At 51.4% G+C, this 25515-nt stretch overlaps 1 protein-coding gene and 1 long non-coding RNA gene across 3 annotated transcripts in view; one reads left to right on the top strand and one right to left on the bottom strand.

Moving 5' to 3' along the window:
• Positions 1-704: 704 nt before the first annotated feature.
• Positions 705-4328, bottom strand: LOC128338138 (uncharacterized). Its single transcript, XR_008312528.1, has 2 exons — positions 3976-4328; positions 705-1020 (listed from the first exon to the last, which is right to left on the bottom strand). It is a non-coding gene; the product is annotated as an uncharacterized LOC128338138 (long non-coding RNA).
• Positions 4329-4545: 217 nt separating this feature from the next.
• The window catches only part of MYO18B (myosin XVIIIB), a 108581-nt gene continuing 87611 nt past the window's right edge, over positions 4546-25515 (top strand). The window contains exons 1-11 of one of the 2 annotated variants that reach the window (XM_053280153.1): positions 4546-4672; positions 9990-10118; positions 11219-11374; positions 12835-13635; positions 14152-14218; positions 16802-16914; positions 17099-17275; positions 17815-18013; positions 18807-18949; positions 19741-19841; positions 22175-22238. In XM_053280153.1, the coding sequence (XP_053136128.1) occupies positions 10080-10118; positions 11219-11374; positions 12835-13635; positions 14152-14218; positions 16802-16914; positions 17099-17275; positions 17815-18013; positions 18807-18949; positions 19741-19841; positions 22175-22238 (1860 nt within the window). In that variant the 5' untranslated portion in view covers positions 4546-4672; positions 9990-10079. The remainder of the gene's footprint in view (positions 4673-9989; positions 10119-11218; positions 11375-12834; positions 13636-14151; positions 14219-16801; positions 16915-17098; positions 17276-17814; positions 18014-18806; positions 18950-19740; positions 19842-22174; positions 22239-25515) is intronic. The other variant, XM_053280154.1, reaches the window with a different exon arrangement.

Genomic DNA, 25515 nt, shown 5'->3' with positions numbered 1-25515 from the left:
GGGCTCACAATCTAAAAAGAAACGTAAGGCAGAGACCCGCCACAGCCACTGGAGGGATGCTGTGCTGGGGTTGGATAGGGCCAGTTGCTCTCCCCCTGCTCAGTGTAAGAGACTCACCACTTTAAGGTACAAAATGCAAAAGGTAAAAATAAACACTAAATATCTCTAGCGATAAATGTGACTACTAATATCGATTGCAATGAAGTCGTAGAAATGATCCTGATGTGTGGGAATGAGCCGCAGGAAGCTTTTCATGGCACAGACATTAGCAGGATTCCCTCCTACACCTTGCAGGTTATGCTGCCTTTAATGCACAGGCGCAGGGTCTGGTTTAAAAGTTGGCAACCTTACATGGTTTGCTTGACAGAGAGGCCTGTTGGCCCAGCAGTACTGCAGACGCCGCTTAGGGTGGGCTGGTGGGTGATGGACGTGAACAGCTGTGATTTTCTCTCCGGCTCTCCTTTCTCTGCTCAGAAAAGCAAAAGCGAGAGCTGAGAGCGACCCATCTGTGGACGTGGCAGAGAGTTTGGTGGATGGCCAAGGGGGCAGGCACCCAGACTCGAGGGGACGGTGGCCTTCAGAAAGCAAGGCCTTCAGGCACGGCCTGGGATACTGAGCTTCCTGAAGGAATGGAATATTTGTAAATATCCACTATGAAAAGCCCACAGGAGAGTTTGTACAGAATTGCACAGAGGCCAAGAAAGTGAGCTTATTTATTTATTATTATTTATTCATTCGATTTCTGTACCGCCCTTCCAAAAATGGCTCAGAGTGGCTTACACAGAGAAATAATAAATAAATAAGATGGACCCCTGACCCCAAACAGCTCAAAAGGGCTTGGAGCTTGGTTGTCCCTGATTCGCATTCCAGGTTGCTTTTCTTATTTGGTGAATGGTCCACCACTGGCAGTTGTAAGGCTGGTGGTTGCAGGAGCAGGGCTTTCTTTGTGGTGGCACCATGATGCCAGGTGGAACTCCCGGCTGCAGGGAGAACAACAGACAGGTCCCTCTTTCTCTGCTTCTAAGTGGAAATGGAAAATGTCCTTATTTCTGAAGGTCTTTGACTCTGTACTTTGAATTGACTTCATGCTGGCTATTAATGTTTACTTGTTACATTTCTATGCAGTACTGCCCAATCCATCCAAAGGCTCTGGACGAAGTTAAAGAACATTTATATATTATACGTTTTTACTTATTTATTTGTCTACATTTATATCCTGCTCTTCCTCCAAGGAGCCCAGAGCAACGTGCATTCTCATGTTTATCCTCACAACAACCCTGAGAGGTGGGCCAGTCTGAGAGAGAAGTGACTGACTCAGAGTCACCGAGCGAGTTCCGTGGCTGTCACAGGGATTTGAACCCGGGCCTCCCCTATCCAACCCTCTGGCCACTCCAATTTGGAAGCCACGGATTCTCACCGTCTGACCCTGGGAATGCCAGCCTCTCTTTCCCTCTACCCCATCACCCCCTGAAACTGTGATGGGCCGACCTTACAGGGTTCTTGAGAGGATTTCTGGGTCCAGGTGTGAAAAGCAACATAAATACGTACGAAGTGGTTGGACTAAAAAGTGAGGCGTCTGAAAAACCGTGTCCTTTACCAAGGGTGCTTGAGGAGGGTTGTAATTGTAAACAGAGAGAGGAGCTGGGGGAATATAGACAAGTGTGTGCCTATAAACCTGGCCTCTCCTGACGAGCAGCAGCTGTCTCACCCTGCCTGTGCATTCCTGTCTGGGCCGAGGAGGTTTGCTTTTGCAGCCCCGGAGCTGCTGAAGGGCCGGCTTGGGGCTGCCTGATTGCTGCCCTCTCCCACCTGTGCCTCCTCCTCCCTGAGTGCCTGACTCGCTGCACCTGGCCCCAAAGCCCAGCGAGATCTCTCCTGAGAGGAGAGAGTTCTGGAGACCTGGGCAGCATGTCTGGGAGGGAGGGACGCACGCCAGAGGTGTCACCGGGGAGGCGGCTGGCCCTTGGTGCCGGACTGGGGTCTGGGGGGGTTGGAGGTCTGGGCTGTATATTGTTAGACCTCCCCTTTATTTGGGTTGTGCCAGGCCTTTTGTTGTCATGTGTTCGGGTTCTCGTAGGCAGGGTGAGGCAGTACGCCTGGTGGCCTTCTGTGTCGCTGCTCCTGGCCTATGGAAATGCACTCCCAGCAGATAGCCACAGTGGAGGCTCATTAAGAGAGCTCGTTAAGAGAGCCCTAGAAACCTATTTGTCTGGCCTGGCCTTCCAAGGCTTGTAAAGTGGTGGTGTTGTTTTTTAAAGTATTTAAATCCCTGCTCACTGGGCAAAGAGGCACCTTTTAATGTGGTGATTCTCTTTACTGAGCCGGGGGAGAGTAACTGGCCCTCTCCACCCCCAGCACAGCATCCCTCCAGTGGCTGTTGCTGGGGGTCTATCTTATGCTTCTTTTTAGATTGTGAGCCCTTTGGGGACGGGAATCCATCTTATTTGTTTGTTTATTTGTTTTGTTTATTTGTTTGTTATTTCTTTGTGTAAACCGCCCTGAGCCATTTTTGGAAGGGCAGTATAGAAATTGAATGAATGAAAGAATGAATTGGTTTTAAATGGTTTTAATCATTTTTGAATGGTTTTTATATTGTTTTTAGCATTGTGTTTGAATTGTGAGTTTAATGTCTTTTAAAAAAAGTTGTTGTACACTGCCCAGAGCCTCTGGATGGGGCAGTTTATCAATGTAATACATACATACATACATATATACATACATACATACAAAAGCCTGCATAGCCAGAAGAAACAGCAACACAAACAAGCATACCTCTTGTTTGTTTTTAAAATGTATATCCAGCTTTTCTTGTCCATTTCAAGGCAGTTTAAAGAAGAATTAAAATACAGTAAAAACATAATTTTTTGTTACAGACCCCCAATATTATAAACCAAATGAGACCCATTTAACAAAAGCACAACAACCAGAGGGAGAAGCAAGGCAGGGAAGTCTTGTGTCTGCAGTCCACATGGTGGGACCGGCAGCCTTCTTTCTTCTTGCAGTGCCTGTCAAATTTTTGTTTTAAATATAAGGAAGGAATAAGGAAGTTGCTGTTTTAAAAAATATTTGTTTCTGCCTGAGCCACGCTTTATCTGTTCCTTTTTTTGTAATTTGTTTTTTTCTGTACATTTCTGCAAATTCTGTAGGATTATTTTTCTTCTGTAGGATTTTTTTTAAAAGGTTGGAGAGATCTGGACGCTTTCCAGACTAGCTGCTCAACAGCAGCAAAATGCCTCCGTTCAGGCCAGTTGCATTTGGAACGTAAAGAGCAAGGGGAGCAGTCTCACGGAAACTAACAACCTGGAAAAACAGCAACTTCCTTTCTCCGGATATACGACATCCTTGCTCTATATCACAGCAATTACATTCGCGACAAGGCATTGGCAACGTGAACGGCACCCTGCTGTCCGCATAGGGACTGCGGTGTCACAACGTAGGAAGTGTGGAAGCACCCTTCCGAGACCCGACGGGACCCTGTTGAAGGGTCTAATCTGGAAAGCACCCTGGTGGGCCAAGCTTGGGTCTAGAGTAAAAAAGAATGTAAGGTAAAATGTGCCGTCAAGTTGGTGTCAACTCCTGGTGCCCATAGCGCCCTGTGGTTGTCTTTGGTAGAATACAGGAGGGGTTTCCCATTGCCTCCTCCCACGCAGTATGAGATGATGCCTTTCAGCTGTCTGATATAGGTGTTTCCCATAGTCTGGGAAACATACCAGCGGGGATTCGAACTAGCAACCTCATGCTTGCTAGTCAAATCATTTCCAAATAGGAATGTAGGGTTACCTAAAGAGCTGTCCACCCTGGCAGTGGATTTTAACAATCTGATGAGGATTTCTTCCTTTTTTTAAAGCCTCATCCCTAATATTCAGCAAGAGACCTTTTAAATACACAACTTTTAAACTGGATTATCTGATCTTCAGATGGCTTTCTCTCCCTTCTAGCAGAGAGAGTCGCCGATGCAAAGACGGCCAGACTCACCGTCAGCAGCCCAGAAGCAAGAAAGAGGTAAAGACCCCGAATGGGAGGGGAGGCGTCTTGAATGAGCGCTGCGCTGAATCCTCCGCGTGCCAAACTGAGCCAGTGTTTCCTCGATGCGCAGCTGCTCTCTCGTGAAACGGTGGCGAGGTGGGAGTGAGAAGCAGTCATTCCAGCGCGAAGGCTTGTGATGGAAGCACCTGGGGGCCCTGCTAATGCTTGCCATCTGCAAGGACATGAGAACGGCCTGGCTGGATCAGGCCCAAGGCCAGTCCATGCAAGAGGTGTCCGAGTCAGGCACCTCTGTGTGTGTGTGTGTGTGTGTGTGTGTGTGGTGCGTGTGGGTGCTGACCCTTCAGATGTGCCCAAAGGGAGGCAGCTGTCTCCACTCCCCACAGCAACCCTTCCCCTCGTCCCAGCTGGCCGGCCGGCCGGCGGGCTCTCTGGTCCTGTCACTCACGGATGCTGGGGTGTATTTTTAGGCCTGACGTCCGCCCGCTCACAGCTCAGCTGCCAGCCCTCATCTGGGGTGGGTGGAAGGGGCCCTCTTAGCCTCTTTCCTCCTCCCTCCTCCTCCTCCTCCTCTCCTGGCTTTTCCTGCTTGGTAGGATCCTGCCGCTGCTTCCAGAGCCTGGGGGTGTTTGTATAGGAAAGCCCCCCTTCCCTGCTCCTGTCGCTGGCAGTGCTGCTCACAGAGAAGGTAGACGACCCCTGGGCTTGGTGCGGGGAGGTTGGGGGTGTTTGTGGGGGGCTGGATTGGGAAGGCAACGTGGGGACCGCTCGGGGAGCCAAAATGTACTTCTTTGGGTGTGCTGGTTGCTGGGTGTGAGGAGCTATTTTTAGTCTGCTATGAAGCAGGGTTGCAAGGAGGACACACCAGGGCTGGCCACAGGCTGGATGTAACCCTTCGGCATATCATGGCCGGTGTGTGTATGCTCTTGAGGAACCATATAATCATATATGTGTTGTCAGAGGAATGGCTGGGCTGAACAGCCATCTCTATTTCTTTCCTAGCTGGATTATCTGACCTTTTTGTCGGCTCTCGTAGGCATTGCAGAAACTTAGAATTGCTCTCCTCGCTAGGAAGGGACACACATTTTGAGGGTTTTTTCCCCTGGAGGGGGTTCTTTAGCTCCCTTCTGGGGCCTTCACACCAAAAAGAGTTAGGTTTACTGACTGACACAGTTGAAGAGGGGAAGATGTAAAAATACAAAGATGTTTTGAAATGCTAAGAGCACAGGGAGGAAAAGGTTGCCCTTCAAACATTTATCAGTTTGGAAAGAGATTGAAATATCCACGGTATTGACTTGATTGTCAGTAGCAAATGTGGTTGCTGCTGTTACACTTGCCAAGGCAAATTGCACAAGAAACTTGTGTTTCTGAAGTCGCAATGTGGCAATTCATATATTTAGGGATATGTGTCTGTGTCTTGGGGTTTGTTTTCTTGGCTTGCCCCTTGATGGACGAGAGAGTAGAAGAATTGTTTGTTTTAACACAGAGATACACAAACACACACTTTCTATTTTTTTTCTTTACAAGGTTATGGGGGCCTAAACACACAAAAAATTGAAAGTTCTCCTTTCACTATGCAGAATAATAATAATGCCATCAATCTACACTAAGATTCTTATGGTCTGACTCTCTTCCCTTAGCATTCCTTTTGTCATAAAAACGTGTCTCTGAATGGGTTTGACAATGTCCACCAGTTGGATTGGTGTGTTCTTGTTGGAAGGGCCTGATTGACTGCAGAATCTTCCTTTGAGTAACCAATGCTAATGGCTGAGCATTCTAAGATTCTATACATTTGAAACTTTTCATATTGTTTAGAAAAAATGCAGCTGAACAGGGACACGGGAGAGGTTTATGCAACTTTGTACTCTGTTGTGGATAAAGTGAGGAGAGAAAGGCTTTGCTCCCTTTACAATTCAGGCCATCCAAAGGAATGTTTGGCAGGAGCCAGACAAAAGAGAGGACCTTTTAATCAATGCATAATTAATGCTGCCAGTCTGTGAAGACAATACTGGGCTAGATAGACCAATGGTCTGACTCAGTATATGGCAGCTTCCTGTATTCCTAATTCATAAAGTTCACTGCCATAGGATGTGGTGATGACCACCAGCGCAGGGAGCGTTAGAAGATTAGAGACATTTGTGGAGGAGGTGGGGGGAGAGGTCCACTCAGTGATTACTAGTCCTGACGGCTATATGGAGCCTCCATGTTCAGAGGTAGTCTATCGCTGAATACCAGTGTCTGGGAAGCAGTGGTGGCAAAGGACTCTTTTCTCCATGCCATTCTTGTGAGCTTCCTGCAGGCATCTGGTGGGCCACTATGGCGGGCAGGGCAGAGCCTGGACTGGGTGATTCTTTCGTCTGATCCAGCAGGCTACAAGGAGTGTCTCCGCAGAGGGAAGTCTCTGTGAATTTGCACGGTCATGACTGAACTATGCAGAAACATGGGGCCCTGAAAAGACAACCTGAAAGCCTTATTTCCCACAGAACTTTCTAGCTCTCGTGTTTTGTTATGTGTTCTGGAGAAAGCCTGGAATCAAAGTCTTTTGTTGAAAGAGGCTTTTGTGCAGGGGTGTAGCTATATTTGAGCGAAAGGGTTCAAAGAGTGCTCCTGGGGGCCCCCCAGCTCCACCCCCCTTTTCTTCATTATCTCCCTCACTCTGGGGGGCCGCCAGAGAGAGGAGTGAACATGGGCTCCCTCTCCCCTCGCTACATCCCTGCAGTTTTGTGCCTTAAACATCCACCTAAGTCAGAAATCAAAATGTGGTGGCTGGAAAAGCTTTGCCTGGTGCAAGACACAGGAGCCTGGAAGAGGAGGTGATGCCCTGGTAGATGGGATGCTACCTGTTGGGGATGGTGGGCGAGCAAATTGCATGCAAACAGTGCTTTCTCTGATCTGCAGACTTAGTGTTAAACTTGGACTCAATAATAATTGTTTGGCTGCTCCTCTGGGGTGGAAACCGGTGAAATGGTTCTGTTATCGGTTTCTCATATTGGTTGATGGCTAATCTGCAAAATTGGTGGATTTTTCTCAGTGTTCCTTATATCTTGCGGGGAGGAGGGATCAATCGCTCAGTACCAGAGAGAGAGCTTTCCATGCAAACCTCCCCCCCCCCATTCAGGTAGAGGATCTCTTGAATGGCCCACTAGGCCAAGAAAGGAAAGACCTTGGCCGGAGATTGCAAATCAGACCAATTCCCTACCTGCTACTTTAAAGCACTTTTGAGACTCACTCCTGACTCTCTTCTGCTGTAGGTAGAAAACAGCAAATATCCCTTTCACATTTTACTGATTGATTTTGGATCCTATTCTTCCAGTACACTACTGCTCAGGGTGAGTCACAAAATCAGTAAAAGAGATACACCATAAAACAATATAAAAATCCATTTTAAAAAAATTAACTAAAAATAAGCCTAAGTGAAAACCAAATTTAACATTACAAATCAAGAAGGTAAAGCCCACCAGATATAAGCTGCAGACTAGACTAGCAAATCCAAAAAGAATTTGCAAGAAGAATATTCTCCGATACATTTAATAGAATGCGTAGAATAATTCTCCGAAATATTCTCTCCTATGCTAAATAATGCAGGAGAATATTCTTTTACAAGTGTGTTGCAGACAAAATCTTATAATGCCTCTCTAAAGAAATGAGTCTCCAGCAGTTTCCTAAAAACCCTGAGGGAGGGAGCATGATGGAGCTCTTCCAGGAGGCTGTTCCGAAGCTGAGGAGGGCCCGCTACCAAAAAGGCCATGTCTCTCGTCCCCACCAACTGGATCTCTGTTAGTGGTGGGGCTGTGAGCAGGGCCTGAAAGGTAGGAATGTGCATGAAATGATTCAATTGGGAACACTGAACAGAGTGGAGATTCATGCGAATCAACTTGAATTCACCCAAATTTGAATTGATTTGAATGAATCTCCACTCTGTTCAATGGTTCCAAATATATTCAATTCAAATTTGAATAGATTTTTGCAAATTTCATGCACATCCCTACTGAAATGTTGAACAGAGGACCCTGGCAGGTTCATATGGGCAGATGCAGTCCGACAGATACCCTGATCCGGCAGCGCTCTGCTTATGATCGCTAAGGATAGAACCTCCATGTCCAGGAATACCAGGTGCTGTGGACAAAAAGCAGAGGGCTCTTGCCTTCAGGCCCTGCTCGTGGGCTTCCCAGAGGCAGTGTGCTGCTGGCCGAGGCAGACGTTGGGCCTGATCCGGCAAGGTTCTTCTGGTGAGCAGGGGCCTCCTCTAGAACAGGAAGGTGCTCTGGCGCTGCGAAAGAAAGCTCCGCCCGCCCTCCAGCCTGTGCTCCAGGAATAGCCCCAACGCTCCTGGGCGCAGGGACGGCTTTGCTTCGCCGATGACGTCCCTGCATTGCTCAGTGTACAGTAAAGTGATTTGAGCGCAGAGGTATTTGAGGGGCCAGGTGACTGCAAGGAGAAGCCGGGCAGGCTCCGTTTCCAAAATGCCACCAGGGAAAGGTCACCCGGTTGTCTCTCGTGCTCTCCTGGGGAAACGTTTTGCAGATGTCTGGCCCGGAGAGGAGGAGGAGGAGGAGGAGGAGGGGCAGGGCCCATGGAGCCCAAGTGCTTGGCTCCGTGGAATTGGGGCCCCCCAGAGTCTGGAAGAGCGCAGAGCCCGGGAGAATACCGCCTGGCATCCCTGCCACGTCCCCCTTCACCAAGGCTGCCTTGGAGGGGCCTGGCGAGGAGTTGAGAAGACCTGGGCCCCACCATGACAGATGTCTACGAGAACGAGCCACGAGAAGGGCTCCTCCGGCGCAGGCTGCTGGGACGGCGGGTTACACCTCCCTTCCCCGCAGACGACCCAGGCGGCACTGCTGGGCACACTCCCTGCCCGCCCAGAGGATTCCCCGCGTGCCAAGGCAGTGGGGAGGGGCCGGGGCCGGGATGTGCTGTCCCGGCCCCCGGAAATACCACGAGGCACTGCGCGAGTGCACGGTGCATCATGGAGCTCCCCCCTCCCCGGGTTCCCCACAGCTGTGTCTGCCGGATGATTAAAAAAATGAGGTTAAGGGAGCGCTCGTTGTGCCATCGAGTCAGCGTCATCTCCTGGCAACCACAGAGTCATGTGGTTTTCTTCGGTAGAATACAGGAGGGGTGGACCATTGCCTCCTCCCGCGCAGTATGAGATGATGCCTTTCAGCATCTTCCTATATCGCTGCTGCCCGATAGAGGAGTTTCCCGTAGTCTGGGAAACATACCAGCGGGGATTCGAACTGGCAATCTCTGGCTTGCTAGTCAAGTCATATCCCCACTGCGCCATTAGGTGGCTATTCCCTCTGGAAGGCAAATTCAGAAAGATCCCGACTGCAGAGAGACTTTGTCCCTCCTGTGACACTAAAGAGGTAGAACCCACAGAACATGCACTCCTCCTTTGCCCCCTTTACAGAGACATTCGGACTAAGTTTATTTTTCTGCTATTTCGCAAGTACCCTGGCCGCTCAAACCCTGACTATACCCGGGTGCTGCTCTCAGATGAAGATCCAGTCTTCACACCACCAAGTTCTGCGTGGCAGCATGTCAGATCCGTCAGGTCGGGACTGCCTGGCCATTTCCCTGCATCAGCTCTGCATTGTTTTAAACCACTGACTTTTTTAGTGTTCCTATTTCGATGCCTTATTTTATATCCCCCATTTTAGCCACTGCTTTCTGCATTTTATCTACTTCACTTTTATATGTTCATAATTTTCTAAATACAGCTGTTTAATAATCTCATAGCTATCCTCTTTTCTAAGAGTAGCAGCTTTATAGTAATATGATATAGCTTTATACTATTAGAGAAGTAATTTTAAAGTCCTATAGTTTGTTATGGGTCCATAATTTGTTTTTATTATTTTGAATCAGGTTCTACTGTTCTAGCTGATGCTGGTCTTGGACCGTAATGCAGATGATTGGTTGATTGACTGACAAGTGCCCCTTCTCTTCCCCTCTCTTCCCCTCCCACCTTCCCCACCGTGCCACGTGTGTTTCTGGTCCCGAGGCAGGCTGGCCTCCTGTGTCTCCATAAAGCACCATTCTTTGTGCCCCATCTCGAAGCACCATAACCACTCTGAGCTGCTCTCACCCACATCAGCATGGCCATCTCATCACGTCTCGCTCTGTGGGAGCAAAAGGAAAGTGGCCACCGTCCCCAAGCCCACGCGGCTAGCATGGCATGTGGAGAGATTGGAACCCAGGGCCTGGAAGTGGACGCTTACGGCTCTGCAGAGTTGGCACGCCGCTTAACAGCACAGTTGAAGCACGGCAAATGTCTACCAACTACCCCTGCTAACTGGGCAAAGAGGCACCTTTTAATGTGGTGATTCTCTTTACTGAGCAGGGGGAGAGTAACTGGCCCTCTCCACCCCCAGCACAGCATCCCTCCAGTGACTGTTGCTGGTGTCTATCTTGTGTTCCTTTTTAGATTATGAGCCCTTGGGGGACAGGGATACGTCTTATTTATTTATTCATTGTTTTTCTGTGTAAACTGCCCTGAGCCATTTTTGGAAGGGCGGGATAGAAATCAAATAAATAAATAAATAAAATAGACGATCCTTGCTTGTTGCTGTGCATGCCCGACACTAACTCACTTTTCACTAGCACGTTCCATTCCTGTGTCAACGTTTCCCCCATAAAGATTTGTTGGCTTTGCCTTCTCCTTGCTGGAATGACCTCCTCTCCTGAATGTGCCTCCTTTTGGCTGGAGGCTGACATTAGGGGTTTGGTTTCTTTTCTTTTCTTCAGAGCTGAAGGCAGTTTAGAAGAGGGGATTGCTGCCCCCCAGTGTGTACACCCCCCCTACATCTACCTCTGGCCAAAGAGCTTGAGTAGGTGTCTGCATTGTTTCAAAAACTTGCAAACCGATTTGACCAGAGGCTACTGTGGAGCAAAAGACGTGTGTGTATCTGTGCCACGGGTAGCAAAGCCTTGCCCGGTCCCCTTTCGGCTCTCTTGAAAGCAGGAGTAGCCCAAGTTGGCCACTGGAGTATGCAAGTGTGGGTTCCATGCATGCTTTGTGTTGCTTGTGCCTCCAGAATCTTCTCTGTCTTTTTCCCTTTGGAGGCTCATCCCAGGAAATCTTAAATGAGAGAGTAGGTTCTCCTTTTAAAATCCGGCCAGAGAAGTGAGGTGGATGGTGTTGGCTGGCATGCTGCAGTGTGTGTGTGTGTGTGTGTATGCAGAAATGATTTCCCCCAGTGGCAATCAATAACAGGCCCTTTGCTTGTGCAAACAGATCAAGGAGGAGGACCGGAGCCCCCCGCCCACGTCTCCACCCCCGCTCTTCTCGGTCATTCCTGGGGGCTTCATCAAGCAGCTTGTGCGGGAAACGGAGAAAGAGTCCAAAGAAGCTAAGCTGAAAGAGAAAATAGCCATAAATTCCAAAGAAGATGTAAGTAGTTTCGTCTGATCGCCTGTGGGTCCTATCTTGCTCCAGTACAGGAGATTGCTTTGCTTTTGAGTTGCTGTCAGTGACTGACCAAGAGAAGGTTCCTTTTCTGGGGTTGTGGTGGACACTGACAGCTCTCACTGAAAGGGCCGGCTCTGTGTGTGGCAGCTGTGAAAAGGGGCAAATTCCATGCTAGGGATCATTAGGAAGGGGGTTGAAAATAAAACTGCTACAGGTCGAGAATCTTTTATCCGGACTCCTGAAATCCGGAAAGCTCCGAAATCCAGACACCACGCAGAGAGGGAAAAACAAAACCCACTTGTATTTCAGCTTGGATTCTCGACCTGTAGCCTCAGCCATTCACAAAGCCCCCAAACCAATCCCAGCCCCAACTCAGCAGCTAACAGTGGCAAAACAGCAAAAAGCCCCCAAACTGAGCAGCACCCGCAACTCACAGAGAGGCAAAGCAGCACCTGCGGCTCCATCTGCAATGGATGGGGGAAGAGCCCTCCTTTGGGGTGGAGCCAAGCCGGTTTTGTGAATGGGATTGCACTTCCACTCACATGCTTCTCAAGCTGGTCTGTGAGAGGGGAAGCAGGAAGGAGCTTGGCTGGAAGGCGGGAAGGAACTTCAGGGATGTTGGAGAAAAAACCCCAGTAACCTTTCATGCCCAAGAGATCTCATTATGAACATATTCCGAAATCTGGAAGAATCTGAAATCCGGAACACTTCTGGTCCCAAGCAGTCTGGATAAAGGATTCTTGCCCTGTAATATAATGCCCTTATACAAATCAATTGGGTGGCCACATTTGGAAAACTGTGTACAGTTCTGGCCACCAGATCTCTCAAGGGACATTGTAGAACTGGGAAAGGTGCAGAAGGGGAAAACTAAAATGATCAGGGGCCTGGAGCACCTTTCTTATGAGGCAAGGCTGCAACGCTTGGGGCTTTCTAGTTTAGGAGAAAAGACAACTAAACGGAGACATGCTAGAGGTCTATAAGATTATGCATGGTGTTTCTGGAGAGATCGGTTTTTCTCCCCTTCTCAAAAGGCTCAAACCAGGAGTCATCCCATTAAACTGATGGCTGGGAAGGACTTTTTCACACAGCGCAGCATTGATCTATGGAATTCTCTGCCAACAAGCTGTGGCGATAACCACCAACCTAGAAGACTAAGAGGGGTTTAGACAAATTCATGGTGGACAGGTCTATCGATGGCTACTAGTCTGGTGGCTATAGGCCACCTCCAGCCTCAGAGGCAGGATGCGTCTCAATACCAGCTGCAGGGGAGCAGCAGGAGGAGGAGGAGAGAGGGCATATCTTCAGCTCTTGCTTGTGGGCTTCTCGGAGGCTTCTGGTGGGCCACTGGGTGAAACGGGATGCTGGACTAGAGGGGCCTTCTTGGGCCTGATCCAGCAGGGCTGCCCTTGGGCTCTTATGAGTTGGGGCGTTTTGTTTCTCAGCCTCCGGGGAAGCCGATTGAGGGGACAGTGCAGCAGTTTGTGATCAAGGACCCCAACATCCTGGAAGTGAGGGGGGACATGGCCAGCCAGGACGAACTGCTCCCGGGCAGGCTGAACGGCGAGAAGCACGGAGGGGACGGTGCCGCTGAGATCCAGGCAAGGAAGTTTGTCCCTCTCAAGCGAGCTGTCCACAGGCACAGCGCCAAGCAGCCTGCCCCGTTGGTGGCTGAACCGGACCCAGGATCGGGGGAGAAGGCCCCCACTGAGGCATCCCTGACTCCTAAAGCCCCTGCTCTGGAGCAGAGCAAAGCCGCCATCCCCACCAAGGATGCTGGGACCAGCACGACTCCTCCAGGCAGCGGCACCGCTGGACCAGCAAGGAAAGGCACTTTGCCCCGGAGTAAACGCCTGGAAGGCCCAGGGAAAGAGGCCACCACGAGAGGCAAGCCCAAGGAAGAGTGGGCCTCCTCCATCAGGCCAGGCAGCAAAGCCAAGGGGGTGACGGAGAAGGGGAAGGCAGAGCCAGCGGAAAGCAAAGGGAAGCCGGAAGAGCCGGGGGGGAAGCCGGGGGGAGAAGCCCCGGAAAAGCCAGCGGGGAGAGGGAAATGGATGGAAGAAGCCAAGAGGGGAAGGGTAGACGCGGGGAAAGAACCCACAGGCACCCAGGAGGAAGAGGGAGGCCCCGGGAAAGGGCCAGGAGGAGAAGGGCCAGCCGGCAAGCCAGAGGAGACTGCAGAGAAGCCGGAGGAGCCCCAGAAGGTGCCCGCCAGGGAAAGCCAAGGCGGCCATCCTTCGGACAAGGTGAGCTTGGCCTGGCTTGTGAGAGTGAGGGAGGGAGTGAGAGACTGGCTCAAGAAGCCAGCCCCACCCGCCCCCCCGGTGAGCTTCATGGCTGAAGGTGGACTGGAACCCAGGACCTCCCGCTCCTCGTCCAGTCCTCGGGCTCTCTCTGTGGTCGCTCACACCGATGAGGGAGAAGCACTCTAAGGCAGATGCCTCCAAGGCTGTGGCGCCTGTCCACAGAGTTGACCTCAGGGCTGCGCCTGGGCCCGGCAGCTTAGTCCCTTCTGGGCCCAGCCCGGCCCCCCAGGGGACTAGTTTGCACCCCAAGGCATGTTCTCCCTCCTTGCCCGCCCTGGTTGCCAGCCGTCAGCTGCGCCGGCAGCTTCTGCTTTGGACTGGCTCAACGTGGGGATGGCGGGGAGGCCATGAGGGCCAAGCCAGAGGCGGGTGGAAGAAATGCAAAGTGCCTTCTCCTTCCCCGACTGTGCATCACCACAGCCGCAGGTGTCTGCCTGGCTCTCCCTTCCTCCGCAGGTGCCTGAGGACATGTGGTACGAGACGGAGAAGGTTTGGCTGGTCCAGAAGGATGGATTCACGCTTGGTAAGGCCGGCTTGACTTCGCCAGCCCCGATGCTTCTTGGGGGGCTCAGAGTGTGTGAAAGCAGAGACAGCCCTTCCCCCTTGGGTGGACTGTGTGTGGGGTCTTCTGGGGGGCAGAGGAGCTGTATGGATGGTGCCCCCCCTCCAGTTAAGGAAAGGGTGGGAGTGATTGGGGCACTGCAGAGAGACAGGAAGGCAGAGGGAGTGTGGGCGGTGGGGGTCCAAGAGGACGGATGGGATGCAGAACTGTGGAACTCCCTGCCAAGGGAGATCAGGCGAGGTCCTCTCCTTCCTGCCAACGGCAAAGACTTTCCTGTTTTGCAAGTCTTCTTATTTTGCTGCTGCTGTTTTCCGATGTGTCAGTGGCATCCTACACTTTGCATCCGTGTGCTGCATTGTCCGTTTGGGGGCCACTCGCGGCCCCTGCTGACCTGGTCGTTCCCGGACTAATTGTGCACTGGGCCTGCATGGAGCTGAGGATAAAGCTCCACACTCTGTGGAGTGACCATTCTCGCTGGGGTGGGGGCGCTTGAAGGGAAACGGAGCCCTCTTGGGCCCCGACGCCGTCTTGGAAGGCGTGTTTGGAGTCCTGGGGAGTGGTGCCCTTCCCGGGGCTGTAAAATAGTGGAAAATACTGGTGATGGCTGCTTTGTCTTGTATATAGGTGTATAGGCCACTTTGGGAGAGACACATCTCAGTATCTTTCTTATAACACCAGCGCAACTGAAGAAGGCACGAGCTGAAACGCCCATTATATTTCTGTTTGGTTGATCAACAATAAAATCCTACTACTCTCTTGGATTAACTGCATCCTTCTGGGAGGCAGATATAGGGTTGCCATATTCTGGCTCCCCAAATCCAGGCACCCTAATTTACTTTTTATGTGAATTAGGGTGTAAATGGCATATTATGTAAATTGAAAATGATTTGCCGCTTATGCAGATTAGCAGATGCACTTTCCAGGAGAGGAGAGCTGGCCTTGTGGTAGCAAAGCAGGACTGGTCCCCTTAGCTAAGCAGGGTCCACCCTGGTTGCATTTGAATGGGAGACTTGATGATGTGTGAGCACCATAAGATATTCCCCTTAGTAGGGGATGGAGCTGCTCTGGGAAGAGCAGAAGGTTCCCAGTTCCCTCCCTGGCAGCATCTCAGAGAGAGAGAGAGAGAGAGAGACTGACTCCTGCTTGCACCCTTGGAGAAGCCGCTGCCAGTCAGTGTAGACAATACTGAGCTAGATGGACCAAGGGTCTGACTCAGTATATATGGCAGCTTCCTGTGTTCCTAGGACTTGTATTTGTTCTGGATATCTACCAACAATAGTTGGGAAAGATATTTTCCTTGACATATTAACAGCAGTGTTACCTTAAGTGGCACAGCGGGGAAATGCTTGACTAACGAGCAGAAGGTTGCCGGTTCGAATCCCTGCTGGTTCCATATCGGGCAGCAGCATTACAGGAAAGTGCTGAAAGGCATCGTCTCATACTGCGCGGGAGGAGGCAATGGTCAACCCCTCCTGTATTCTACCAAAGACAACCACAGGGCTAGTCTGTGGGCGCCGGGAGTCGAAATTGACTTGACGGCACACTTTACTTTACTTATTAACAGCAGCAATAGAACAGAAAAATGCCCAACTTTTCATTTAAGGCTGCAATTCTGTACACATTTACTTTAGAGAAAATCTGATTGAAACCAACAGTGCTTACTTCTAAGTAGGCTTGCATCAAATGTCAAACCAAAGTCCTTAAACATTACAACACACAGCTTGCTTGCAGGCAGTGATTGACATCAAAAGCAAGCGATCCTCTCAACTGCCTGTTAGAGATGCCCTGCTGATAAAAAAACAAAGGCAAAATTTCTCAGGGGATTACTGGTGAACTTTGCTTTACCTGCCTTAATCCAAGTCCAGCAGTTCAGCAGAATAGTGACTGCATGTTTTGCTCCATAGCTCCACTTCTACAAGGGCTAGAGCTTAGCTTTTCTTGTGTTTTTTTTTCCTTTTTAAAATGAAAAGCTGGAATCTGGGGGCATCTGGGTGACATCTGGGTGACATGCTTAAAATCCGGGGACTACCCGGAAAATCAGGGGAGATGCAACGGTATGCAGAAAATACTTGGATGGTGTTCTGTTTGCAGCTTTAAGCATCCCTTTCTCCATAGCAGGGATTCTCAGCGTTGGGTCCCCAGATGTTGTTGGACTTCAACTCCCATCATTCGCAACCAAAGGCCATTGGGGCTGGGGATTATGGGAGCTGAAGTCCCATATCTGGGGACCCAACGCTGAGAATCCCTGATATATGGGGTCTAAGAAATGGATGCAATAGTGTGGCTCTTTGCAGGGTCAAAGACTTGAGCTCTCTCTGTGGTCAGAGTTGGGAAGACGTTTTAAAGCAATGGCCGCGGCGGCCAGCGGAGGGGTGTGGAACTCAGGCTGGGTTTTGCAGCTTGGGGCATGCGGAGAGGTGGATCCATGGCAGCTGGGAGCAGCCGGGCCTTGACCGGGTCTCTGTGGGCATCCCTTGGGCCAGAGAAAGAGGCTTCCCCTCCTCCCTCTGATGGCCTCTTCGGCCTCTCTTCCCTCCTCTGCAGCTACTGAGCTGAAGCCGGATGTGGGGACCCCAGAGCTCTCTCCGGGGAGGGTCCGGGTCCGAGTAGAGGCAGACGGCGCCGTCACAGAAGTGGATGAAGAAAATGTTGAGAGGGTAAGCTGCCTCCCCCCGCCCTGCCCGCTATGCGCCCCACCTCTTGGCAATGTGGCTGGGGGTGATGGGAGTTGTAGTCCCACAGCAGCTCGGAGAGGGGAGGTCCAAACTCAGCTCTGCTTCTCTGGGGCGAGCCTCACTCACCCCCCTTCACTGGCGGCCTTGCATTTCTCCCCCTTGACAGTCCAACCCGGCCAGCCTGGACTACGCCGAAGACCTGGCCTCCCTGGTCAGCCTGAACGAGTCCAGCGCCATCAACACCCTCCGGCACCGCTTCCAGTCACAGCTGGGCTACACCTTTGCCGGCCCCAGTTTGATCGCCATTGAGCCCTTCTCGTCTGTGGCCAGCTGCTCCAAAAAGGTCAGACTTACTCACCCGTTGACCTCCATTGAAGGCGGCCCCCTTAAAAAAGAGGGGTGAAAGGCAGGTTACACCTGCATTTACCCAAAAGGAGCAGGGCTCTGAATTTAAGACGACCCCCTCATTTCTAATACCCTCCAAAAAAACTTGGGGGGAAATGAGTCTGGGATTCAGGTTAATTAATGCAGTATGTGGAGGCGGCCGGTGCTCTTAGGAACCTGCCTTCTGCCGAGTCAGACCCTTGGTCCATCCCACTCGGTACTGTCTACTCTGACTGGCAGCAGCTTCTCCAAGGTTGCAGGCAGGAGTCTCTCTCCCAGCTCTATCTGGAGATGCTGCCGGGGAGGGAACTCAGAACCGTCTCCTTGCAAGCGGGCAGGTGCTCTTCCACGGAGCGAAGGCCCCATCCCCTAAGGGGAATCTCTTCTAGGACTCACGCATGGAGTCTCCCATCCAAATGCCAGCCAGGGTGGACCCTGCTTAGCAAAGGGGGCCATTCACGGTCCCTCCCCTGCCTCTCCCCGCTTCCCTGCCTCCAGGCGTTCAAAGGCAAGAGGGAGGGGATGGCGCCACACATCTTTTCAGTGGCGCAGAGGGCCTACTGGAGCCTGCTGATGCAACGCCAGGACCAGACCATCATGCCCCTGGGCAGGAGCAGCGCGGGAAAGACCACGTGTTGCCAGCACGCCCTGGAATACCTGGTGGCCGCCGCGGGCAGCCTGGACAACCGAGTCACAGGTAGGTGCTTTACCTGGGCTGGGGGGCAGCTGGGCAGGCCGCCGGGGACGGAGCAGGGCCTCATTGGGTGTGGCCCCCAGTGAATGGCTCTGGGAGCCCCGAATCTCACCAGCCACCTCCCTCCTCCGTGGCCTCTTCCAGGAAGGAAGGGCAGACGTGGTGGAGGTGCCTGTCCCCAAAGGGCTCACAATCTGAAAAAGGAACATAAGCAGCAGCCCCTGGAGGGATGCTGTGCTGGGGACGGAGAGGGCCAGTTGCTCCCCCGCTGCTCAGTAAAGAGAATCGCCACTTGGAAAAGCGGCCTCTTTGCTCAGTGAGCAGGGGATTAATCACTGAAGCTGTTCTCTCTTGGCTGGCCTTTGGGGGTGGCCACTCAGGTTGGAGGTCCCCCCCTCCAAAAAAAAACCCCTCTTGCAGCTGGGTTGAACAATGGTGTTGGATTAGCTCCTTTCTTGAGCACCTGGTTCTTCTACCCAACTGTGAGCATCTGGATCCTCTAAAAAGGGCTTGAACTCCACAACTTGGGGGGCGGGCTGCACCCCTCACATGCATATTGGATCTTCTGGTGCCCTCAGCCCTAAGAAAGGACCCCACCACCACCGGGGTGTGTGTGTGAGTGGACAGGTTGCATTATGGGGAGGGGGGCCGCGACCTGGGGAGAAGTCTGTGCTCTTTCTCTGGCCCCACTTCCTGCCCCCAAATTTGGGGGCAATTCTGTGCTGCCCCATGGGTTGTTGCTGATCTCGGGGTCCTTTTACAAGCAGCCCCTGGGTGTGTGTGGCTTTTTCTGCAGTGGAGAAGATCCAGGCCATGTTCACGGTGCTGAAAGCCTTTGGGGCGGTGTCCACCAGCCAGAACAAGGCCTCCACCCGCTTCTCCATGGTCATGGCATTGGACTTCAGCGCCACGGGCCTCATAACAGCCGCCCACTTGCAGGTAAGCCTGCTGCTGTCTCCACACTGTGGAATGTGGGTCACTTCTGAGCACAGTGGTGGAGGGGAGTTCCAGCTTCCCCTTGGAGGGAACCTGAAGTTCGCCCTAGAATTTCACTTCAGGGACATGTTAGTGGCAACCAGGGCTCCTCACTATTGCTGGCGAAGGGAACCTTTTAAGGCTAGTGGCTAAGTGGCCACAATCTTGGAAATTCAAACTAGGGGGCCTTCTACATTGCATATGGAATTGGAGTGACTTAGGTTGGTCTGGGGGAATTCATGGATCCCAGAGAAGTCTTTTTCCTGGCTGATGAGGAGTTCTGTGAAATCTGGAAGCTTCCATATTCCTACAGCAACAAAAAATGGATCCAATAAAGAGATCATGGCACCTTTCTATCCACGGGGGAGTAAAAAGCAACTCCCCTATGCTGATTGAATGAGGACTTAAAGTATAACACGAGAGAGGCAAGGCACAAGTCTGGTGCCAAGTTCCTAAAGAGCAGTCCCAAGCAGGGTTGCCAGCTCTGACTGATGCTGTTCCTGGAGATGCCACCCCTGCCCCCAAGTATCCTTCACAGTACCCAGCCATGCAAATCTCCAGCAGGTTGGCTTCCAAACGTCCTCTGGAGGCTTCAGGCCAGATCCTGGAGAGTTGGCAACCCTTCTCCCCAAGCGATTCGCAACGATAGAAAACAAGATAGAACTGGAGAGAGATGCAAAGCTCAGGATGGAACGGCATCCTTTGTCGGGTTGGGCGGCTGTAGGGTGGACCCTGACTTGATCTTCCCTGCCCAGACGATGCTCTTGGAGAGGATCCGGGTGTCTCAGCAGCCGGAAGGGGAGAGCAATTTCAACATCTTCGCTCAGATGCTGGCGGGGCTGGATTTGGATCAGAGGTAAGGCAGCGAAGGCACCAGTGTGGGATTGTGTGTGTGTGTGTGAGAGGAGAGGTTTATATGTGAAAAGTGTGCAGACAAGAGATTATTTGCAGAGACCCCCTCATCATGCCCCCCACCAGGGGAGTCATTCGGGGGAGGCCAATGGGGCACGGCCCCCAGTGAGGGGCTCAGAGCCCTGAATCTCACCAGCCGCCTCCCTCCTCCATGACCTCTTCTAGAAAGGAAAAGCATCTGTGGAGTGGAGGGACCTGGATGGAGCAGGGGAGGGGGAGAGCTCTTGGCCAGCTGCTGCTGCCACCTTCAGAGGTGCTGCATTGGAAACTTTTTAAAAAATGCACATTTGTTCTTAGGGTGTCTGCCTGTGATTGAGTTCAGTAAATAAAGGCGGTGAGTCCAGGGCCCCGATCCTTTCAGTACCTTGCAAGCAGAGGCGCCCCTACCCCGAGGTCCAGGGTCTCCACACCCCCTGGAGGCCCCCAAATCCTCTTTAGTCTGTCCTGGGTGGGGTGGTCTGTGCCCTCAAGAACCTATGTGTTAAAAATGATGCTTAACTTGCAGCTCGGTGGGGGGGGCTCCAAAAATACCTTTAGGTCCAGGCTCCAAAATGACCTAGGTGCCCCTCTGCTTGCAACACCCCGTGACCCCGACTAAGCAGGGCCTATTCCCCCCCCCACTTCCTGAACCCCAAACCGAACTGATGGCTGCTTTAGCCCTTCTTCATCTGGCTGAGTTTCCAGTTTTCCTGGAAGTCATAAGAATGACCAGGTGCCGTAGGTACTAAATCTGATTGGGAAGGAACCCCCTTCGGCCAGCAGAGGGGGCCCAAGGCCCAAGGAATCTTTGGATGTTGCACTGTTGGATGGTGCAGGGAGAACTGGGCTTTGTGCGCTCTGAGTGCGAGAAGGAGATGCTCAGGTCTGAGCAAGCCGCTCTCTTTTGCTCTGTCTGGGGGCCCGGAGAGTTTGATAAGGCACCAGCTTGCAGGTCCGGACACAGAGCAAGTTCTGGCTACTCATAATCCTGATGCAGAGGGCTGAGGAACTCCCCAAAGATCAGGGACTTTCACACACAGCAGGCTTTACCGCGAGCGGGTTGACTGGGAGGCTTCACTGCGAACTGAAAGTTCTCCCCCCAAACTGATGCAAATAGCGGATTTTTTTAACCCCAGATATAAATCGGGCTACACTCTAACATGCAGTGAAAAAACCCAGATTGTGTGTGAACTGCTGTCTGATAACTTGCAGGGACTTTGGGGTAAATCTGACCGATATGTGAACATACACACCCCTGCATTCTGGAGGAGATGCGAGTTAAAGGGCTTCAAATGCCCCATGTGAAAAAATTCCTGGGGATGGACTCCTGGAGGGCAGTGACTGGGATGCAGCAGTCCATCCCCAGGTCTGTGGGGGTCCCCCCTCCGTTCTTTTTTCAAAAAGATAAATGTGCCCACTTGAGAGGTCCTGCCCCTGCACCGAGGCCTCAGGTGCTCACAAAAGGTGCAGAGCAGATCTGTCGATTTTCAGACTTGTGTTAACACATTCTGTTTGTTTATTATTATCTATTTCATTTATACACTGCCCATCCCAGAATGACTCAGGGTGGTTTACATCCAAAAGATGTTTAGCCCCTTGGTTTCCATGCCGCCTGCTGTGTTTACTTCTAGGTGGCTTGAAGCTCTCACTGTAGCTCATCACATTTCTGTCTCTTAAATTTTTTCTGTTTAAAGTGGCAGCCGCAGGGATTTGGATCAGGGACAATGGCGTGTGTGTGTGTTTGGCTTTTTCAACCCTTTCCCTATATGCTGTTTTCCTGACACAAATCTCACCCCTTTTAGCTGCTCTTTGTATCCACTCTTCGGTCCTTACGCATTTCTGCCATTGCTCTGGTATAGATGGCTTGAGAAAGATAAGATAAATGCACCTTGGAGAGGACTCTTAATGCAAAGATGCAAATCTAAGAAAATGGATGGGAAATATATCCCTTTCCCAAAATGAGGCTCTCTGGTTGATGAATCATTTCTGCCCAAGCTGAGCTTCTGCTAGAGTTGGCCGTCCCAACCTGTGGTGGTACTCCAGATCTTGCTGCACTGCAACTTCAGTCATCCTCCCCAGCAACAATAAATGTTGCTGCAGTCAGATGATGGGAATACCACCGGTCAGGAACCCCTGGGCTAGAGACTTAGACCGAACACACTTGCTTGCTTAGACGTCCTATAGCAATTTTCGTACTGAGCCCTGCTTCCCACGGTGTTGGAAATGCTAGCCTGCTTTGAGTCACAACCCAGTTGGGTGGCTTAATTCTGTGGGCGTTTTCCCTACCTCTGCACCTAGGACGATTCTACATTTGCACCAGACGACAGAGAGCAGTACTTTCGGCATCAAACCGTGTCAAAAGGTAGGCAACTGGATGAATATTTTTTTATTCCTTTCCACTTATTGACACCTGAGTCCTTGATAGAGAGGACACAACCAACTGTGTTCCCATGCAACTGCAAGGAGAGAGCCAAGGTCTCTGCCTCAAAGAACTTACATGTTTGACATGCATGGCCTGGGTGCTTTCCAGATTAACCCCTACAACAGTGTCACAACGGATCCACGAAGTGTGCTTCCGCACTTCCTGTGTTGTGACGCCGCAGTCCCTGTGCTGACAGCAGGGTGCCGTTCACATTTCAGATGCCACCTTTCAGATTTTATCGCTGCAATTTAGTGCTATAACGTTGTATGTCTTTTGCCAAAAAAAGAAGAAGAGAAGAATCTGTTTTTCACTTTTTAGAGAAATTTCCCCGTCGTAGATTCTGGGGGTCGTTTTCAATGCAGTGCAGAAGGAGTTAGGGCCCAGAGAATGATGTGGGAAAGGACAAAGGGTGGATTTAATAGAACAATGCAAAGGAGTGATAATGTCAGAGGCCAAAGCGGGAGGGAAAAGCAGAAAGAGAATCTCTGTTGTGTGGGTTCTTGTGGGAGTCTTGGCAGGAGATGTGTGAGTTTGACTGGCCCCCGCAGAGCTCTCGCCCCCTTTTCCCACTGCTCCATTTTATTTTTTGATGATACTATTTGAGGATCTGTGTTTCCCAGCGATGGTTGATAAGTTGGCGATGCAGCCAGTCAGCCATGATCTCTGCATTGGCCTTGGCATCACAACCAACCAGGGAGCCTGTCTGGCTGGAGCGACGCGAAATCCAGGCTTGGCCTGGCCTCTGAGAGCACTGGTTTCCAGGGGGTGCCAGATGGCTGCTCCGATCTCTGCCTGGCTTTGAGCTGGACGGGCTCCGGTTCCAAAGTGACCTTGTCCTTCCAAGAGAGAGAGACCCTCAATCCCCTTTCCCAGCTGCTGCCACAGCTGCTCCTCTCCTCTTGTTGCCTGGAATGGTACCAGTATGGAAGCGGGGATGGAATTGGAGCCATGGAAGCCAAGTCCTCACTGGCTCGCCGAAGGGCAAAGCTAGACTGCTCCGTGGTTCTCCAGGGTGCAGAAATCCAGGTGTGCTCCGCTCCCAGCTGTTATTGTCAAACACAGGTTAGGAACGCAGGAAGATGGGAAGCTGCCTTTATACTAAGCCAGACCACTGGTCCATCTAGCTTAGTATTGTCTACATCAGGGCTGCTCAGTTTCAGCTCTCCTGCAGTTAGGAACCTAGGAAGCTGCCATCTACTGAGTCAGGCCCTTGGTCTATCTAGCTCAGTATTGTCTATTCAGACTGGCAGCGGCTTCTCCAAGGTTGCAGGCAGGAATCTCTCTCAGCCCTAACTTGGAGATGCTGCCAGGGAGGAAACTTGGGACCTAGATGCTCTTCCCAGAGCGGCAGCTCCATCCCCTGAGGGGAATCTCTCACAGTGCTCACATTTCTAGTCTCCCATTCATAGGCAACCAGAGCAGACCCTGCTTAGCTAAGGGGACAAGTCATGCCTGCTACCACAAGACCAGCTCTCCTGTTGGCCTACAACTCCCAGCTCCCATAATCCCTGGCTATTGGACGATGTGGGCGGGGATGATGGGAACTGTAGTCCAAGAGGGCCACAGAGTTGATCAGCTGGGGGCGGGGGCTGCTTGAGACCTATCACCTGGGGACCAGAACTGTGCTGGGTCAGCCCCCCCCGCTCTGTCTACACCCCTGCTGAACAATGCCTTTGCAGATGTGGCGGATTCAAACTCCAGGTCGAGTGTGCTTCCAGTGGCATGTTCCTTAAATAGCTGTCGAGTCTCCCTGGCTCTGCTGACGTGGGTATCTGATGGTTAGTGTGGAAGAAAGCCTGGGAAAGGGGCATTTGTGATGCAAATGGACGTTTAGGGCTTTCTGTTTGCATTGCAAACTCGCTGAAGCGAGAATGGCTTGAATTCCCAGGGCCGGGAAGCAAGCCGCCCCCCAGGTTCGCTTGTGCAAGAGTGCCTTCCGCTTCCTTCCATTATGAAGGCGGCTGCTGGCTGTATCTGTGTCCAGGGTGACCCTGGATTGAACCTGTCCTGTTAGCAATTTCCACAAGAGTCAGCTTTCTGCTGACTTGGGCCAAAGTGCTGAGCGGAGGCTTTCTTGGTCTCTGGAGGGATGGTGCAGCTGGAGGCAGAATCCGAGCCCAAACCATCAGGGACCCCTGCAATCTCCAAATCACACACACACACACACACAGGTTGTATCACTGGGCTTTTCCTGCCTGGGATTTAGAGGGCTGTTCAAGACTGAAGGCAGACTGTGAAATCTCCCGGGGAGGGGGGGGGGGCCTTTCTGGTGGCTCAAGATTTGGGGATGGTGGTTGTAGTCCAAGAGTGTCAGGTTGGTCACCCTGGCACAGCATGCATTATTAAAAAAATAATAATCAGAAAAGAAGTGCTCCTCAGCTGCCAGAAGTTTGGGAAACAAAGATCTTTTTAAAAAGGAAATTTGTTTTGCCAAAGGTTTCTTTGGTGTGAGCTCCTGAGCTGCAACCAGCTTTCCCTGCCTTAGGGAAAGGCTGAGCAATTCTTTGGAATTGGCCCCTTGAAAAGGAGAAAACAAATCCCATTCCCAGTCAGACCCAGAGAGCTTGCCTCCCACATCCAGTGGGGGGAGGGCCCTGCTCTTCCCTCCCCATCCAACCCATAAACTGTGCCCACCCCTGAAAGAGAGCCCCAACGCCCAGCCCCCAGATCAGAGAAACCAAAGCACATCCCTGATCCGCAACGGTTCTCCTCCTCAGGCTCCAGTCAAACCATTTCATTGGGAATCCTGTTTTTTCCAGCATGGGCATTAAAAAAAAAAAAATCTCCAGTTTGAGCTGCTCTTTGAAGTCTTGTTTCTTAAGGAGAGTGCAAAAGGAGATTGACAGAAAGTTGGTTCCTGTTGGGAACTTCAGAGGCCGTCCTGCGTGAAGTGAGGCCCTCCTGCGCTTGGACGCTTATCAGCATTGATGCTGGCAGAGGCAGCCCGGGCTTGCTCTGTTTCTTTGAAGCGGCGACATGCTTATTCCTGAAAGGCGAACCACATTTTTAAAGACCTGCAGATGAGGTCCCGGCCAGACTCGCTGTGCCTTTTGCCAATGAACAGAGACACAGCCAGCAACCGGAATACCTCACACTTTTTCTGTGACATATACTGTATTCCCAGTGTCCCAGTTTTCTATAAGATAAATTTCTGAGCAAGGACCCCATGCGATTCATACAGAAACAGATGAATACTATTACTGCTACGAATATTTAT

Source organism: Hemicordylus capensis, chromosome 15, assembly GCF_027244095.1.
Source record: "Hemicordylus capensis ecotype Gifberg chromosome 15, rHemCap1.1.pri, whole genome shotgun sequence".
Taxonomy (NCBI): Eukaryota; Metazoa; Chordata; class Lepidosauria; order Squamata; family Cordylidae; genus Hemicordylus; species Hemicordylus capensis.
Note: the sequence above shows the minus strand (reverse complement) of the source record. Positions and strands in the feature narration are given on the sequence as shown.